The sequence below is a fragment of the Cyprinus carpio genome, chromosome B21, assembly GCF_018340385.1.
Source record: "Cyprinus carpio isolate SPL01 chromosome B21, ASM1834038v1, whole genome shotgun sequence".
Taxonomy (NCBI): Eukaryota; Metazoa; Chordata; class Actinopteri; order Cypriniformes; family Cyprinidae; genus Cyprinus; species Cyprinus carpio.
The window spans coordinates 4,128,280-4,148,279 of record NC_056617.1 but is presented as its reverse complement, the minus strand read 5'-3'; the positions used below and the strand labels follow the sequence as shown (position 1 = coordinate 4,148,279).

The 20,000-nt window shown below is 34.0% G+C and overlaps 1 protein-coding gene across 1 annotated transcript in view; it reads right to left on the bottom strand.

Annotated features, from left to right (window-relative positions):
* LOC109104229 (collagen alpha-1(XXVII) chain A-like) overlaps positions 1-20,000 on the bottom strand; it is a 56,388-nt gene that overhangs the window by 5,990 nt on the left and 30,398 nt on the right. The window contains exons 14-46 of the mRNA XM_042747841.1: positions 19,076-19,120; positions 18,125-18,178; positions 17,992-18,036; positions 16,528-16,581; positions 16,327-16,381; positions 15,314-15,366; positions 15,123-15,176; positions 14,969-15,022; positions 14,840-14,884; positions 12,775-12,828; positions 12,649-12,693; positions 12,526-12,579; positions 10,915-11,250; positions 10,593-10,646; positions 6,785-6,838; positions 6,649-6,693; positions 6,484-6,528; positions 6,092-6,145; positions 5,597-5,650; positions 5,316-5,369; positions 4,166-4,219; positions 4,032-4,085; positions 3,840-3,947; positions 2,821-2,874; positions 2,610-2,717; positions 2,401-2,454; positions 2,271-2,324; positions 1,914-1,970; positions 1,762-1,815; positions 932-985; positions 779-832; positions 447-500; positions 36-143 (exon numbers count right to left, since the gene is read on the bottom strand). Of these exons, the coding sequence (XP_042603775.1) occupies positions 36-143; positions 447-500; positions 779-832; positions 932-985; positions 1,762-1,815; positions 1,914-1,970; positions 2,271-2,324; positions 2,401-2,454; positions 2,610-2,717; positions 2,821-2,874; positions 3,840-3,947; positions 4,032-4,085; positions 4,166-4,219; positions 5,316-5,369; positions 5,597-5,650; positions 6,092-6,145; positions 6,484-6,528; positions 6,649-6,693; positions 6,785-6,838; positions 10,593-10,646; positions 10,915-11,250; positions 12,526-12,579; positions 12,649-12,693; positions 12,775-12,828; positions 14,840-14,884; positions 14,969-15,022; positions 15,123-15,176; positions 15,314-15,366; positions 16,327-16,381; positions 16,528-16,581; positions 17,992-18,036; positions 18,125-18,178; positions 19,076-19,120 (2,175 nt within the window). The remainder of the gene's footprint in view (positions 1-35; positions 144-446; positions 501-778; positions 833-931; positions 986-1,761; positions 1,816-1,913; positions 1,971-2,270; positions 2,325-2,400; positions 2,455-2,609; positions 2,718-2,820; positions 2,875-3,839; positions 3,948-4,031; positions 4,086-4,165; positions 4,220-5,315; positions 5,370-5,596; positions 5,651-6,091; positions 6,146-6,483; positions 6,529-6,648; positions 6,694-6,784; positions 6,839-10,592; positions 10,647-10,914; positions 11,251-12,525; positions 12,580-12,648; positions 12,694-12,774; positions 12,829-14,839; positions 14,885-14,968; positions 15,023-15,122; positions 15,177-15,313; positions 15,367-16,326; positions 16,382-16,527; positions 16,582-17,991; positions 18,037-18,124; positions 18,179-19,075; positions 19,121-20,000) is intronic.

Below are 20,000 nucleotides of genomic sequence, written 5' to 3'. Positions count from 1 at the left end.
GGTCATGAATCAGAGATCCGGTCATGAATTCATACTGGTATTCCTCTGCTTCCATCTTTTCCTGGGGTCCCATCTGTGCCAGGAACGCCCTCCTGTCCTTCTCGACCCACTGTGCCTCTCGGCCCGGGCAACCCAACAACACCCTGATAAGAGAAAATACAGAGAAAACTGGGCATTTAGTAAGTTATTAAAGAAGAAAACCTTTTTAGTGCTGATTTTAAAACAAAATAATCTTCTAGTATTATTATTAACAACAATTATTTTTACATACATCATATGTTTTTATATCCAAAGTAACTTACTGTTCTTTCAAGTCATTTGAACTGTGTCTGTTTGCTGCTTGGGAACTAAACCCATGATCATTTCTTTGAAATGTGAGTAGAAATTAAACGTGTATTTCTTTGTGAGATTCACCCTGATAAAACAAAAGAGCTGTGTTTTCTTACCGGTGAGCCTCTGCTGCCACGCTCTCCCTGCTGACCCTGTTTACCCTTCTGACCCTTTGAGACAGAGAGAAAGTGATAGAGAGTGACAAAGCATGTGAGAAAAACAAGCAATGCCAAGATGAAAACCACAGGCACAGAAGTAATCGCATACAGCATAAACATACTGTACACACACATCTAACCCCTATTGCTGAAGTATGTGACAAGACTCTGATTTCTACCACATGTTGTTTAAGACGGCCATTCCAAAACATAAGTAATGAAATCTGAAATCCAGAAAAAGATACGCACACATGCTAACACACACATACGAGCTGCAATCATAGTGTTACCTGTTCTCCTTTGGATCCTTTAGGGCCTTGTATTCCACGTGGACCAGGATCACCCTAAAAATGCATTACAAAAATAAACAAAAATGTGTTCTTCTGTGCATATCTGAGTGTAGGCATGTCTATAATTAAGATCTGATATCATATTATACGCACAGGTAGTCCAGGAGCTCCAGGTTTGCCTCGAAAACCATCAACACCTTGCTGACCCTGCATATACAAAATAGTGATAAAACCATTCAAAACATTTTCATCATGTGAAATAAAATAAATATTAAAATAGAGAAAAAAATATTTATTATTACAAAAACAAAAATGTACCATTTATTACATTTCTCTTTTCATTTTAAGTTTATATACTAATGTAATAAAAAGTATAATAGTATTGCAATGATACTAAATTCACAAAACTATTCAAGAACTGCAAGAATAATAATGGCAAACACAAAAGATTCACATAATGTAAAACCAACTATATATGAAATGTTACTTATGAAAATTCATAAATTAGCAATAATGTATTTATTCATAATTTAGTTTTTATATATTTATTAAAAAAACAAATCAATAATAATATTGATTAAAATATTTTTTTGAAGAAAATCTAAAGAGTGGTGCTTGATCATGAGCAATATTTATAATAATAGTGATACTTTCCTTAGGAAACATTGCTAATAATATTGTATATAATCTATATCCAAAGTTCTATAATTTATTTATTAAAACACATACATCTTCACTCAAACCATATTTTTGCTGGTGGATTTTTTAGTCTAAAATTAACCTAAATCAAAACCGTCTTGAAATGGTTTTCATCTTCATGTGATCTATAACATATTTTTTATGTTTAGCCAATTACAATATAAAACAGCCTTTAAACAATCTATTATAGAAATGTCACATGATGGTGTGCGCCGACAGTGCACAAGTAAATTAGCTAATGCGCATCATATGCAGTTAGACAATAGTAGGCTTTCTTATCTCACCGCATATCCTGGATCTCCCGGTTCGCCCCTGTCTCCTCGCTTTCCAACTGGACCCTGAAAATACACAAACACATGCATGAAGCTGTGAATATCGATAATGAAATTAGAGGAAATCACAGACAGATATAAACATGATAATAAAAGAGACTCACTTGGAGTCCTGGAGGACCAGTAGGACCCTCCACCTTCCCATCATCCCCCTGTTCACCTAAACATTGCATAATGCAAAAAATCAGATGATTATAGAAAACTGATTCAAAGCAGTTCATAATAGTGTGCCTAATGATATGTTTATATATAATATGATAATATTATGATGCTGTTTCATTATAATATTCATTTGACAGGGTGTTTAAAGTCACAATAATATAATAATATAAAACTAAAAACCAAATATTCATGTACACATCTACAATACAATCAAACATTAAACCTTAAGTTATTACGCAATTCACAAATGTAACACATTTAAACATTTATGAATAAAAATAGTCATAAATAGGTCTTACCTTTTCACCCTTTGGTCCTGGGGGTCCTATTGGACCTTGAGGTCCCTTGTGACCCTGTAGAGAAAGAAAGAGCTTTTAAGCACTAGCGGACTTGAGTTGATAAATCAGCGAAACTGATGTGAGCACTCACCTCATATCCTGATATGCCCGGATCTCCCTGCATCCCCATACGCCCGGGAGCGCCCTGGGAGACAGCGGGAAAGTCAAAGTCAATGTCAAATTTATTGTGCTTTTTAGATGCGAAAGATGAGAGAGCAGGTGAGGTAGACAAGTTTCTTGTGCAGGTTAAAAGCAGAGTCAGTTCGATTAAACTGAATAAGAACTGATGTATCTGTTTACCACATGTCCGATGGTTCCTCGAGAGCCCTTTGGTCCGGTGGTTCCGATTGGTCCGATCTTTCCCATGGCCCCAGTCTCTCCCAGGTGGCCGATGTTACCTTTGGCACCCTGCAGGCAATGTGAAAGTACAGTCAATACTGTGCTTAATAGATTAAAAATAATTGAATAACTTCAACCAAACAAAATGTTATCTTGAACTGGAATGTCTTACCTTAATCCCTGGCTTCCCTCTCTCACCATTTTTACCAGGTTTTCCTTCAGGACCCTAAAACACACAGCCAAAAATGAGGGAAAGCAACGAAAACAACCCCACCATCATTTCGCAAATAAAATGATATCTATTATTATTAAAATAAATAAAACTATTAAAATAGTTTGTTACCTGAAATTAAGCTGAAGTAACATATAATATAATATAATATAATATAATATAATATAATATAATATAATATAATATAATATAATATAATATAATATAATATAATACAATACAATACAATATAATATAATATAATATAATATAATATAATATAATATAATATAGCATAATATAATATAATATAATATAAAAAATTTAACTTAGAAAACAAAAAAAAATTAAATATTGTCTTAGAAACTAAGTTGAGGTTACTTGAATTCTTAAAACAAAATTATTACTAAATACAAAATTATATCAAAATAAATAAAAAAAATTCAATAAAATAACTAAAACTTAAGATAAAATCACAATTAAAAATTAAAATATAAATATTAAATAAACAAGCTAAAATAAAAAATATAATTCTAAATGATAAATCCTAAAATTAAAATGTAAAAAAGAAATAATATATAAAAGCAAATTTAAAAAATCTATATTAATCGTTATTATTATTATTAATGCTAAAATAGTTTTTCCCCATGCTATCACTTTTCTGAAGGGACAAAGTTCTGTAGGTCATTTTTAGGCATAATTGTTGAAATTTGTGTCATTTTTTGAATTTTTCTACAAAAAAAAATCAATGTTTGTCCCAAAAAATCAATGAAAAAATCAATGTTTTTTGTGATATAAATATGCAAAAAAAAAAATTATTTTTACTGATCATAATCCAAAGCCCTTTATTATGGGACAACCCCAATCCCCTCTAATTAGTACACTGTTGTTTTATTTACTAGCTGAAAATCCTGCATGCATTATGTTTTGAAGTATGAAGTATGAGTGTGATATTATATGTTCATATCTGCATCACTCACTCTGACGCCAGTAAGCCCAGGGTCGCCCGGTGGCCCTTCTTTCCCCTTGATTCCCGGGTCACCTCTGTTCCCCTGCTCGCCCTCTCCACCCATGTCGCCCTTTTCACCCTGTTCAAAAAACACATTTTTTTGTTCTGCACTTTTTTGTGGCTTTAATAATGTAATTTTGAAGACTTGTGAACATTTGATTACCTTGGCACCATCAGGGCCAGCCGGACCAGCCTCTCCTTCTAAACCCGGTTCACCCTGTAGCAAACAAACAAAATGATGTTTTTGTGCATTCATATACATCAAATCCATATTTCACAGAGGTACTGAACACACACCCTCGTTCCGATCAGTCCTGCTGCCCCAGCGTTCCCCACAGGCCCGAGTGACCCCTGCAAAAATGATGAAAAGACAAAATAAGAGTCCAAACACACAGGCGGTTTTATTCTTTCTAGCAAGTTCATGTTCTTTTTATTTAATTACACAAGTCCAGTCAGCCAAACAGCAATTATGACCAATGACGTGTGACAGCACATCTGCTCCTGCCAAGCACAGGCGGGCATTATCTAACTTTAACAATGCAAATATAGTCATATGGTTCCTCTTCAGACTGCGATTGCGACACATGCGCTGTGCTACTCATTACAGAACCTCACTGAGGCCTTGAACTGCCAACCAAAAACAGATTTAGCAACAGTTATTTAGTGCAGCATAATAGCACCTCGAGCAAGAAAATTATGGGAAATGGGTTAACAGTAATTTCAGGCTCTTTTCATGAATAGGGTACAAAATAGGGCCTAGAGCTCTTAAAAAGTAGCAATTTTTTCCCAACAAATGCGCAGGCAAAGGAGGAAATTGTTAATTAGCAATCTCCAGAAGTCAAACTAAATGTTATATGGGCTGTTATTTTCAATTTATTTTATAGTATTGTATGGAACTTTTTCAAACCTGCTGCTAAAATTCAGGACGTTTGAATGCAGTTTAAAAATTAAGTTCAATAAACAAAAAATAGACCGTTAACAAAATAAAAAACAACTTCAAGGATGCCCAAATAAGCATGTATAAATAATATACAAACTAACAGCAGAAAATTTGGAATAATTAAATGAGTTTTTCTTCTGCTCCTCAGGGCTTTTGATAAAAAAAAAGGAAAAACAGTAATACTGTGAAATATTATTACATTTTCAACTGAGTGTTTTCTATGCGAATATATTGAAAAATGTAGTTTAGTCCTGTGATATAATGCTGAATTTTGCCATGATCCTTCAGAAATTATTCTAATATGCTGATTTGCTGCTCAAGAAACAGTTATTATTATTCTCAGAAAGGATGCATTAAACTGATTTAAAGTGAGAGTAATGACATTTATAATGTTACTAAAAATTTTATTTTTATAGAAATGCTGTTCTTTTGGACTTTGGATTTATGCCTCTTATGCTTTTAAGGTAACAAGACTCCAAAGTGCAAAGAGTCCACAATTTATCCCACCTTTTCTCCAGATTCTCCCGGAAGTCCGGGATCGCCAACTTTTCCCGCAGGGCCCTGAGAGAAAGAGAGAGCATACATTTTTCTATATCCATGTCTTTTTTGGTGCCAAAACAGATGAATTTATGACCTAAAATTAGGTTTATTAATCAATTATAAAGTATGACAGACTGCGCAAACAGGATTAAACGATAATCATTTTTATCTCCGTATCATCAAAGAAACCAAAACAGACAGAAGCTGCAGAAACGGACGTGTGTTTGTGTATGTGTGGAGTGTATTACCTTTGGCCCTGGATTTCCGGGAGGCCCGAGTGTTCCTGGGGGCCCTGGAGGTCCCTGGTCCCAAAACAAACAAATCATTTATCAGTAATACATACATACAAACACAACACGAACAGACACACACACACACACATTTCAACATTACAGTCTCCCATTATCTGAAGCCAAACAGTCAAACTGTGAAGCAGATGTGTGTGTACAGTCTCACAGACTAGAAGAACTACTGCAGATCTAATTTACATTTTACAGCTACATAATCACAAACATTTAACAAACTACAAAAGACAACAGAATGCCAAGAAAGGCTCATGAACTTAATTCTCATTAGAAGTCGATTATTCGATATATTTCAGGGCTAAACGAGACAATCAAAATTCATCTTCTAGAGTTGCTTAATACCCAGAGGACGCAAAGCAGATTTCCAGCTCTCAGTTTACATAAAAAACACTGGAAAATGTGTTTCTGTGTGTAGAACAGAAATAAAGCATCACTCACTGGCTCCCCTGCGATTCCTTTGTCTCCTGTAGCCCCAGATGGCCCTTGAATGCCCTACAGAAACAAATTAGAGTCCAAAATATTGTAGAATGAATTAAATGATGCAACAAGTAAAATAATCAAAGATTAATATAATAATAAATCATTAATAATAATAATTTAACATTTAAAAAAGAAAATATTATTACATTTAAAAATATATATATTTATTTATTTATTTTTTTGACCCGTGACATGAATTGAGCTGAATTGTATGCATCAATGAAATGTGTTTTACAAATAACATTAATTATTATTACATAAATATATGACATTTTTAAGGAACAGCACTAAAAATATGCAGTATAACAGACAAAGATATACAGTATATAAATTTTAATAGAGAAACTAACCGGAAATCCCTTTGGCCCCACCTCCCCGGGCTCCCCGATCTTACCCTGCAAAGAGATTGGACAGACATAGAGACCATATAAAATGTTACCATATAAAAGATTGGAGACATGGCAGCAGTTACTGTAGAAACAATCAGAAAGAAAATGTGAAAACGCGGATCTTACCACTTGTCCTGGGAAACCGATTTTTCCAGGAGGACCATCAGAACCCTGTGACGAGACATAAATTAAAGGTATATTCAAAAGTGCACAGCATTTATCTTTGGTCACTAGGTGAGCTCTGGAGGACAGCGGCCTTCACCTTTATGCCTTCAGCGCCGAGTTCTCCTGGCATACCGTCCGGACCTCTAGGCCCCTAAAACAGAGGGACACATCAATACATAAAAGGAAACACAAAAACCCTGAGCTGAGATGTTTTTAATACACTGGAAAAAAACTGGTGTAAAAACAATTTCTTGCAAATTTTCTAAAGAATTACAAAGAATCGACAAGTAATAAAGCATTAAGCCCCATGAAGCCGTGGTTTACAGTGAATTTAAAACAGCTAAGGGGCGTTGTTAGGCACCACGCTAAAACACCCTTAGCTGTTATAAATTCACTGTAAACCACGGCTTCACGGGGCTTATTGCTTTTATAAAACAGTTATTCCGTATACGTAGTAAGGTTTCACAAAATAAAAAGCAAATAAAGTGTAATGATTTTAATAAAAACATTCTTCCGGCAAACAATGTAGTTCCTCAGAATCGGTTGTGGTTGCAACAAAGTGGTTGCCAAGCAACACACAAACGTAAAAAAAGGTGTATGTTTGTGGAGTAATTTACAACAGCTTCGAACGTGGCTCAACCAATCAGAATCAAGGACCGGAACTATCCGTTTTATAAAAATAACACTAAAGTAACACTTTATGTATAAAATGAGTGTTTATGTATAAAAAACATGTAACGTAAGTTTGCACTTGGAAATAAAAACTACTATAGAAAATATTTACTGAATCATGAATACTTACATGACTATTTATTAAAACAAATTAAAATATCTGAGCATAATCTAAAAAATATTCATGAGCTAAGCCTTCTTATGACATCCAAACCAGCATGTTTGACCCTCCGCTGAACTGCAAAAATATGAGCGGTGCAGCAGAATGCACATACTTTAAATCCAGAGGTATATCCTCAAACACTAGGGGGCGCTGTACTGTAGGGTTTAGATGTGTGGGATATGTTGGGATATTTGGGGTTGTGCATGTAGGTCAATGTTTAAGAGGCTCTTGAGGGTCTAAGCATGGCACAGAACTGTGTTGCACACAAAAATCTCACATTTATGCTACACAATCCTAAACAACCGAATCATCTTCACCATCACAAACAGCGGTTTGGCTCGCCTATAAAATCTGAAGACATCTGAACACAAGGACTTCATCAAGAGACCAGACACACATTCGCTCCCTCTCGAAGAATGCGTGTGCACGCTGATAATTACACTAACTTATGGCGTGTGCGTCCAGCCAAAAAACATCAGACTGATGAAACAATATCATCACACAGTCTCTGCCAGCTGGCACACGCTCTCTTTGTCTGTTTCACTCTCTCACATACACTGGAGGAGCTGAAGATACTCAGTAAAATATGCGGGAATACCTCATATGGGTTACTACTGTTATTAATGTTCTGGACATCTTGTTATATGTCCATAAACTACAGAAAATAAAGTGGTTCATTACTTCTCAGCACCTAATAGTGCCTCAAACAACGTCATTCTGCAGGTCCCTTGTGTTGTTATCTAACCGGAGTAAATCCGGTCTTCATTTGTATGCTTCAAATACAGAGAAACATACAGCGACAACTGAACGTTTGTGAATGTCTTTCTGATGTGCTGATACCATATTGAACTTGTCACAGAAAAGCCCTTATTGCCAAGAAATGAAGACATTAAACAGAACTTGAACGTTAAATACACAGAAAATAGGTCAGAATCATGGCCTAATGTTCCACGAGTTCCTTGAGTTCCTCCTTCAGTAAGTCTATGGGACTTTTTTAAATAAAAGAGTTGGGATTTTGTTTAAATATCTAAAACAAAAAACAACATAAAATATTATACATAATGCATGTATAATAAATAATGCTTTTTTTCTACCATTGATGAATTGGTTACAGTTTCACCTTTGCATATATGAAGTATTTTTTTAAAGATATGTTTTCATCTGTTTTAAATAAAGACAATGTTATATAAAGCGTCTTCAGTCATTGTCAGTATATCACATACACGTTACTCTGTTTTGGCCTATTCAACTTCTCAGTGACGAAGGCAGGAAACAAAAAACAGGGTTAAATCATCACCATTGAATCAATAAATCATCAAGACAACAACTTGATTTACGGACTCAGTAAGGGGCTCTAATTAAGACCAGACGGCGGCACAGAGACACTCAACTCTCCTAAGTTTGTTTCCATTGCATCCCATCTTCTCTCCAATTCATGTTGATTCTGCTGGTTAATGGAAAATACATGGAAAAAATCTGTCTGTCTATCTATCTGACAATTAACTAGTCTAACAGTTATAACTAATTAACTATCGAACGACTAATTAGATTATCAGATTAACTAACTAACAAAGAATCTATCAAATGACTAACATGCCTGCCAGTTTAACTAAGAAACTATGTGTTAAATAACTAGTCTACCAGTATAACTAATTAAATTAAATCATATGAACTAATTAATAAAGAATCTATCAATCAGACGACTATCAATCTATTAGATGGTCTAATTAATTTACTAAAAATCTATCAGACGATTTAACTTGCCAACCAGTTTAACTAAGAATTTATCTATTGGACGACTATCAGAACTGTTTAAGGATCTTTGTATGAGATAACTTACCTAGCCTAGTGAAGTTTAATTAAGAATCTATTTATGCTGACTACAGTCTGCCAGTTTAACTTAACTACTAACTAAGAATTTATCTGTCAGATTATTTAACTTGTCAACCAGTTTAACTCAGAAAATATTTATTGGATGACTATCTAACTAACTAGAACTAACCTTCAAAGAATCTACTAACAGATAACTTCACTAGCCTAGTTAAGTTTAACTAACAAAGAATCTATTTATTAGATGACTAACTAGTCTACCAGTAACTAAATAACTAAGAATCTACCTATCGGACAATTTAACTAGTCAGTCAGTTTAACTAATTAGTCATCTATCTATCGGACGACTAACCTAATCAGTTCAACTAACTAACTAACTAACTAACTAACTAACTGACCAACAAAGAATCGATCTATCAGATAAAAGTTAGTTAAATAACTAGGGTTAATAAACCCTAGATAATATTTAAACAGCTAAAAATACATTTATTGGTTGACTAACTAGTCTACCAGTTTAACTAGACTACTAAATAAGAATTTATCTATCAAATTATTTAAATTGTCATCCAGGGGTGCATTTCCCAAAACCATAGTTGCTAACCTGTTAGCAACTTAGTTAGTTGGCAATGGGAAATTGCATTGCAACCAACAAAGTTGCTAACTTAGTTAGCAACTATGGTTTTGGGAAACGCACCCCAGATTGACTATGGATATATCTGTTGGATGATATCTGTTGGATGATACCTATCAGTTTAACCAACTAATAAAGAATCTACTAACAGATAACTTAACTAGCCTAGTTAAGTTTTAACTGAAAGAATATTTATTGGATGACTAACTACTCTACCAGTTTAACTAATCTAACTAGTTTCTACAAGTTAAATTACTAAGAATCTATCCATTGGACAATTCAACTTGCCAACCAGTTTAACTGAACATCTATCTATCAGATGACTAACCTATCAGTTTAACTAACCAACTATAACTAACTAACTAAGAATCTAAATCACTTGAACTAAATTAATCATTAAAAAACGATTTATCAAATAACTAAGTTACAAGTCTACTAATTAACAAACCAGCTAATCTACCCGGTAAAGTAACTATAACAGAAACGGTTCGGTTTGGTGGTTGGTAATCATAAAGCCACTGGTTCAGCCCTTGGCCTGTTTTACTGTAAAGAAAAGCAAAAGAACTGAGTTCCACATGCTTATGCACTCATGATCCCCAGATGACTTACCCGTCTGCCTTTAGGTCCTCTCAAGCCGATGGGTCCACGTGATCCCAGTGGGCCCTATATAAAAAAAGACCATTAATTATGCACACTTATGTTTCTTTTCGGGATTAATGTCAGCCAGACTGGCTCCTGTCTCTCTCACTGCTACTGTCTGTACTGTGTGTGTTTGTTTTGTCCGTCCAAACTACAAGCATAGAACGTTACACAGAGGTGTCTGACAGCTGACAGACAGAACGGTGATCTAACGACAGCAGATGATGTCTGTGTACTATCATCAGCTTGCTTTTGACATCCAAACTATCTGAAGTATCTGCTGTTGACTTACTGGACTGCCTGCTGGTCCTGGTGGGCCGCTCTCTCCTGGGGTTCCTGGGTGCCCCTGTAAGTGATGGGAAACATGTAAAACACAAAAACACACCATACAAAACATACAGTATGTACAAGTCATTGGTGTTTGATGATGAGTTTTTGGCTCAAGGCCTGCATTAAGCTGGCTTTCTGCAGACCTGTCAAGTTCTTCCACACTGACTGAATCAATCATTTCTCTTTGAACCTTGAAAGAGAAGAGGCCTTGAGGCATTGTCATGTTAGAATACAAAAAGGGTCCTGTCCAAACTGTTGCTATAAAATTAGAAACACAATTCCCTAGAATATCATTATATGCTTAAACATTAAGATTTGTACTCTACTAAAGTAGACAGACCTGTTCATTAGAAGGGCTGTCCAAGTACTTTTGGCAATATAGTTTATACGTGTATGAATAAAATACTATATTACAAAGAGATATCTTCTATAGTACGTCATGATTACACCACCCTCCATCATTTCCACAATGAAATCCAAAACTTGTTTCATACTAATTTTTGGCTGCTGATTCCAAAAACAGTGCCTGTTTTGCTTAAGCACATCATCACAAAATACCATGGATTTCGGAGCATTTTTGCTTGTGACAACCATTTATAAAGTGAAGAAGTCTTGTATTCTCCCTTACTCAGCAGAAAAACTGCGACAAACACATGATTCCTGTCTGAATCTGAGTAGATTAGAACTATTTGTTTAATTCTCAGCTGATTTTTTACATGTATGAATGATTCTGAAGATATTATTTTATGTCTTATTTTAATAAGTGCATTAAAGCTAATACAAAGCCTACACAAGTCAAACAAACTTGTGAAATAACTATGATTAAAAAAATTTATTGATATTTTGCACTCAGCATCACCAAAATAGGTAATATTAGGTATTTAATGGCTGTTATCATATTCATATGTCAAGAAAACAACATGGTATTACTGTACTTTTCCACTGTATATTTTTATGGTAATATCATGGTATGATTTGTTTGTTTGTTACCCATATTGCAGCCACAAATGAAATTAATATTCTAGATGTACAAATACTCCAGACGCACACATGAGCTGATGACGGGAAAGAAGTGGGCCAGGTAACTATGATGAACAGATCTTCCTGTTTTAAACAACATTTATAATTGGAGGGAGCGAGAATGAGGGAGGAAACGCATACTGAGAATTCATACCTTATATCCTTTCTCACCTGTACCGCAACGCAAACCCATCCCTCCCACGAACACCCAAAATATCCCATAAAACCCAAGGCTGCATTTACTAACCCAAAAAAAACCACAAAACAGAACATTTCCACAACGGCTCAAATGTTTTTTAATATTTTTGAAAGAAGTCTCTTCTGCTCACCAAGGCTGCATTTATTTATTCAAAAAATTCAGTAAAAACAGTAATACTGTGAAATATCACTACGATTTAAAATGTCTTGTTTCTATTTGAATATATGTTAAACTGTAATTTATTCCTGTGATGCAAAGCTGAATTTTCAGCATCATTACTCCAGTCTTCAGAGTCACGTGATCCTTCAGAAATCATCATAATATGGTGATTTGCCGCTCTCAGGTGTGTCTTACCTTCTCTCCAGCGAGTCCAGTCTCCCCTGCAGGACCGATGAAGCCAACGAGACCCTACAAACACAACATCATCAGTGTGAGGGTCAAAGTGTGTTTAAAGGCCATAACTCAGTCTGCACTCACCCTCTCACCCATGGGTCCAGTGTTTCCTGTCACACCTTGCTCGCCCTGAAAGACATCAGAGAGTGTTTGAGTGACCGCATGTGTGGACGAGATTTGTGTGTGTTTATATTCTTCTCATGTTCTCACTTTGACCCCTTCAGGTCCAGCAGCCCCAGGGAAACCCTGACTGCCCATCAGACCCTGGAAAAACAACACAGACAGAAAAGAGACCATTTATTAGGAGACAAATAATGATGAGAGACCAGGCTGTACATATAAACACACTTTCAGAGGGGGAAAAAAAAATTGTACTTTGCATAAAAAATTAAGCCTAAGAACATAATTTGATCTAAATTCTTGAAATGATTATATATATATTGTTTTTCATTCATATAGCACACTTCATACAGTGGTAATTAAAAAGTGCTTTACAAAATGATAAAAAATTGTTATAAAAAATTCAATTAAAAAGTAAAAACTGAAGAAAATAATTTCAACACTTTACTTGAAGCCTTGCATTATAAAATTATTTTAATGCAATAATTATGCCTTGTAATGCACCTTACAATGCATTGTTTCATCTCATAATAAAATTAATAAAAATAAAAAAAACTACTTTTTTTTCATTTATATAGCTATATTTCATACAGAGATGATAATTTAAAAAGTGTTTTACAAAAATTAAAAAAGTAATAATAATTACAATAAAAAGTCAGAAACTGAAGTCAAAATCTGACAAAATAAATTACTTAAATGCATTAATTATGCCTTGGAATACACCTTATAATACATTGTATGATCTCATTATTAACTGTAACCTGTTATAATACTTATTTTGTAATATTATTCATTGCTACTAAGAAAATATAATATAAATTGTAATGCATTATTTAACTGAATTTCACTATTGTTCGATTTATTTCCAGACGATGTTGTTTTATAATTCATTTTTAACTTGAAGTCATGCAAATTTGATATGCATGAGTTAAGCCACTTAAAGACCGAGTCCTAATTAGCATGTCTAAGTGAGTCCTAAATAAATTAAAAACATTTAAAAAAACCTTAATGGTTATAAACAAGCATCATTTGCAAAACATCACTCTTTTTTTTCTTTTTGTTTTTGTTGAAATATGACATTTCTTCATGAGATTCACCCATTAAACATGGCACATGTTTGATTGTTTGATTATGTTGGAGCAAGACATAAGAATGCATACTAATGCAGAAGAGCTGCGGTCAGAGAACATACTGAAAGTCTCACCAAGACATATCTAATTACTGACCGCACAACAGAGACACAGAGAGAGATGAGGAAAACAGATACCTGTCTGAGGACAGAATGATGGAGAACATCCAGAAATGTTCTGAGTTTGTGCCAGAGAAGCACTAAGTTCGGTTAAACAAAAAAAAGTGGAATGACAGAAGGGAGAAGAGGAAAAACAGAGACAGAGCGGGAATGTTATGTAATACAGAGGCTGTTCACAGCGGATTCGGAGCGTTCTGCTTTACGATGCTGGATTTATTAGTTTATTCTGTCTTTTACAAATGACATTCACAGCCTTGACAATTCATTGATATATTAAACATAATTAAAGCTATTCGGAATTGAAATCCCCTATTGCGCCACCTTGTGGTCAATTGGGTGAAAGCACATTTTGCTGAGCTAGCACAGAATATAAAAATGCCAATGGACTCTTGGTCATTTTCCAACCACAAATCATTTAAAAATATATGTTTTGCATAATATATCTTTGATAGGTTCTTAGGTCAGTTCACCCAAAAATGTATATTTGCAATACAGCTTTAAATTAATAAATGCAATACCATCATCAATGCAACTTTAAGGCCTCTAAAAAATCTAAACCACACATTTCCAATACACAAAATTCAAAATGGCAAACAATAAAGATTTGTTATAAGACAACTGATGATGACAGAACAAAAATAAAAAATAATTTTTTCGACCAGTAGTTAAATTTTTTTTTTTGATAAATTCTACAAAATTGATATTGTATTGTATTTGAAATATATTTCAAAATAACAAAACAAATGCAATACCATCATCAATGCAACTTTAAAGCCTCTAAAACAACATCAAAATTACGTTTTCAAAACTGCAAACAAAAAACCCCACTATAAACAAAAATCTCAGTTAAGGCGACAAACAACCAGCAAAAACCAGGAAATTTTCATATGAAGATTCACAACTCACCTCGAGGCCTACGGGCCCTGGTGGTCCTACAGGACCCTCATCGCCCTACAAATTAAAATCAAGATTAACTCGTTGTCTCACAAGTCTACTTAAAACACATTTATAGCTAATAGCAAACAACACACACACCTCTCGTCCAGCCGCTCCACGAGGTCCAGGTAAACCTCTGGCTCCAGGCTTACCCTACGAGAAAAACATTTGTCAACAGCATGAAGCTGTAAAAATAAGTGTGCAAATATTAAAAACACTTTCTTTTATAAGGTTTTCTTTAAAAACAACACACCTTTGGGCCCTCGGGTCCATTGAGTCCAGGTTTTCCGATGTCACCAGGGAAACCCTGCAAAGGATTAACCGCAAATCAATGAGTACATCAGCCAATCAGAATCAGGTATATTTGCTGACGTCATCAATAGAACAAACTGGTGCAACGTATTCAGTCACGCAAAAGCATCAGTGGTACATGTTGATTCATACCTCTGCTCCTGGTGGGCCTGGTAATCCACTGGGCCCTCTCTCCCCTGTCTTGCCTTCAAAACACACAAATACACACTTGACCAGGACACACACACTATGAAATAAAATGAACCTTCAGATCATGGGATTTTAGATACTGCACTCTGGACCTACATAAGCTCTGATTTGAGTACTGATAACTGAACAACTTCTGATTATGTAATTAAAAACAAATTTGCATAAATGAACAAAAACAGAAAAATAAATACTTATGCAGAAATTTAAGTTCAGTTACAAAGTTGTATTGCTTTTTTAAAATACTTAATTATGCGTAAAAAAAGTCCTTTAAAAATATATTTTTTTTATCCTCATGTCATTCCAGAAAACAAATAATTTACAAAAAAAAACTATTTTGCATAAAATTCAATATTTTTGAGTACAGTAATTCACCCAAAAAAGTATATTTGCAATGCAGTTAACAGTTTTTATCAATGCAGCTTTAAAGCCTCTAAAATCACGCATTTCCAATACATATTTTCAAAATTGCAAACATAGAATAACACTAAAACAAGATCACCATGAGGCAACAAACAACCAGAAAAAGTCAATTAATTTTTATATGCAGATTCCCATGTACAACTCCCTTCCATAGAACACAAAATGAGTTTTATGCAATGCAATTACAATGAATGAACGATTAGGCTTTCATGGTTTAAAACGCACCATAAATGGGATTCTTAATATGTTTGTGATTCTGTATGGGCTCAGAAGTCTTTGAAAATAATACACAAGTCATATGGAAAACTGTTAAGTGCCTTTTTTTAAGCTAGAAGACATCATTCCTCATGGGAACTAATTACAAAGAAAACTCCTACCAATACAGTTCTGCAGAATTTTTGCTTTTGTTTTACACAGAAGAAAGTGAATCATACACTTTCATGGAACAACATGAGTAACTGAGTACAGTTAATGATGACTGAATTTTCAGTCTGAGTGAGATATACATACAAAATACAAAAAAGTTCAGAAACAAACCTGTGGTCCTGGTTTTCCACGAGGTCCTGGTAAGCCTGGCAAACCCTGCACACCCTGAAACAAACAAAGATAAAACACACTCATATTAGCACAAACACTCATTCATGAGAAACTGTCTATGAAAGCTCTAACATTGGGGCAGTTAGAAAGCCAGATCCATCAAAACATCAGACATCTGACGGGGAACATGGAAGGTATACCTTGTCTCCTGGGAACCCAATTTCCCCTTGTTCTCCGGGAAGCCCGACATCACCCTGAGAGAGAAAAGTGAAAGAGAAAGAAAGAGTCAGAAAAGAGACCAGAGAAATAGTGATGGTTACGTCAGGGCAAGGTCAATTTTGTTTTCACGCTATAATAGCAGTTTGAGAAGAAGCCTGATTTGAACAAACAGTCATAAACTGCTAAAGTAATGATTCAGATTTAATGCAGGTTAAGCTCCATAGACAGCATTTGTAGCATAATGTTGATTCGCACAGAAAATCATTTCAACTCCTACCTCAAGTTTTAAAATCATGGAAGATGGTACACCAATAGTACATCCACTAAACAATACATGAGCTAACAAAGGACAAAGGTGTAAGAATCTGTTGTATGTAAACTAAATCCAATTTTCTAACTTCTGCATTAATATACAAGAAAAAAAGACTGTTGCATGATGCATCCACCGATTAAAGTATTCCCACTGCTAAATTACAATTTATACAATTTTACTGAATAATGAAAGTGAAAAAATGCAAGCTTTACAGTTCCACTTTTAATGCATCCAGACTGTTGGCCCTATAGACTTCCAATGTTTGTGCATTTATTTATCTTATGTATTTTATTTATTTATTTAAAATTTATATATATATATATATATATATATATAGTATATAAATATGTATATATTGTATATAAATATATATATAAATATATATATATATAATTTGTTTTTTAAATAAAAATATAGTTTTTTTTCTGTTAAAAAACAGTTTTATTCTGTGTAAAACAAAAAATATATAGTTTACTTATTAAAATGTTATTTATTAAAAACCTAAAAAATATTTTACAATTTTTTTCACAGATTTACTTTTTTCATGTAAATGAATAAATAAAGGTTGTTTATTTATAAAAATGTATTTATTTAATAAAAAACTAAATTATTGACAAATATAATCAACATAATGCCATAAAAGCTTTAATAAATAAATAAATAAATATTGTTTATTTATTAAAAATGTATTAATTTATTAATAAAAAAACTAAATTATTGACCATTATGATCAAAGTTATGCCATGATCAACAAAGTGTCTGTTAATAGCATGTATTGCATAAATAAATGAACCAATATTGTTTATTTATTAAACTGCATTTATTTATTTACTCATTTATTTAAAAACTAAATTATTGACCATTATAATCCACATTATGCCATAAGAGCTGTTGATAGAGTTTAACATGTATTGAACCAAGAAGCAACTCTCTCTCACAAACTAACTAACTAACCTGTTTGTACCTTAAATATAACATTTTTTTATAACTGACCATAAGAAAATCTCTTTGACCACACACTACTTAAGGCTGGAGCTTTAAAAACATGCGTAACACATGGTGGCCAATGGGAAGAGAGAATTTCCATCACATGCTGCTGTAAAACAGGCCAATAACAGAGTATTCAGATCACCTTATCACCTTTCAGTCCGGGCTCGCCCATGTTCCCCGGGACGCCCTGGAACAAACACACACACACAAACATATACGCTAAAGAGGCTGTGAGTGATGGAGATATGTGTGGGTTTCAAATGTGCATGACTTACCTTCAGCCCTTCTGGTCCTGGCACACCGATTATCCCGACAGGGCCCATATCACCCTGGAGAAGAGACGGGAATGAGTGCTGTGTGTGCTTTTAAATGTCCAGACATCCTGATAAAATCTTACTAGCCACATCCAACATCAATGACAATGTTACAGGTGGGATGTGATTTGTATCGATGATTAACTTCAAATTTGCGTGCTTGTAAATTAGATTTTTTTTTTTTTTTTTTTACAATGTTTCTGAAAGTCTCTTCTGCTCACCAAGGCTGCATTTAATCAAAAATACAGTAAAAACAGTAATACTGTGAAATATTATTACATTTTAAAAGAACTGTTTTCTATTTGAATATATTGTAAAATGTAATTTATTCGGGTGATGCAAAGCTGATTTTTTTAGCATCATTACTTCAGTATTCAGTGTCACATGATCCTACAGAGATCATTCTATTTAATGATTAATGAATAAAAGTTCAAAAGAACAGCATTCATTTGAAACATCATAAATGTCACTTTTAATCAGTTTAATGCATCCTTGCTGAAGAAAAGTTATTAATTTCTTAAAACACATTACACCTCACATCAGTAAAAGATTTTTTCATCAATAGTTAGTCTAGGTCTAGGTTAACATAAGTTCCTATGCATTTAAACCCATTTTTAATAAACAATGTTTCTTTGATTTCCTATATTCTGCAACTTCTATAAACTGTAAGAAATATATTGTATTTCACCTGCATATTATCTCAGCAAGCTCTACATCTGCCCCAATTTTTGTCACTAAGGTCATCTGGCCACCCTAGCTGAGCGTAAATACTTGCATTCAAACTTTACTCATCATGCATGAAGCATTTATTTTTTCAAATGAGGACATTTGATGTCTCGTTTTGTCAGATTTAACTCACTTCTGGGGAAAAATCTGTCTCTAAAATACAGTTAAATAAACCATTTAACTTACAATCAATCCAAGGACACCAGGAGGACCAGGGGCACCTATAACACCCTGAGATAAACACAGAAACACACAGAGCGTTACGCTTTACAGACTGCTAGTGCTTCATATGTCAGTACATGCATGCACCTCTAAATGTGTGTCGTTTATAATACGTGCTGTGTAAATGCACTCTCTTCATATTCAGAGATATTAATATGGCCGTTCAAACGAGTGTGTGTCATAGAGCGAGCGTGTGCGAGTGTTTTTGTAGAAACAGAGATGGTTTGTTGTTGGCTCTGCAGCAGCGTGCTGGAGCCATTTCCTCTCGTTCCCCTGGTGTGATGAAAGGATGAAAGGAGCACTTCACTCCTCTTTTCAGGAAAGGGAGAACAGGAAATGAGAGGGCTTTCAACTTCCTGTTTTTACAGTCCCCATATTTACAGGTGAAAATGAGGCGGGATTTGACTCAAACACTTCCTGATGTGATGTCACCTACTCCAGCCAATCAGAGACATTTTGGGAATGATAATTTTTCAACTAATTAACCAAAACAATGATCATCAAATATATTAGGATACTGACCTAAGGACAGATTCGATGTGAATGATCTAAGTGAAATAAATAAACAACTGAAATACATAAATAAATACTACTGAAATAAAAAAGAAAAATAATAATAATAAAAAATCATTTTGGCAAAAAGACATAATCTAAAATTTTCCCTACTGAAATACATAAACAGAACTATTTACATTTAATTAAATAATAAAAATATTTGACAAAAAGGTACAATTTAGCACCTTCCCTATTGATATAAATAAGTTCAACTGGACAAAAATACATGATCTAACACCTTTCCTATAAATAAACATACAAATAAAAAACAAACAAACAAATAAATCCACTTGACAAAGACATAATCTAACACTTTCCCTATTAAAATAAATAA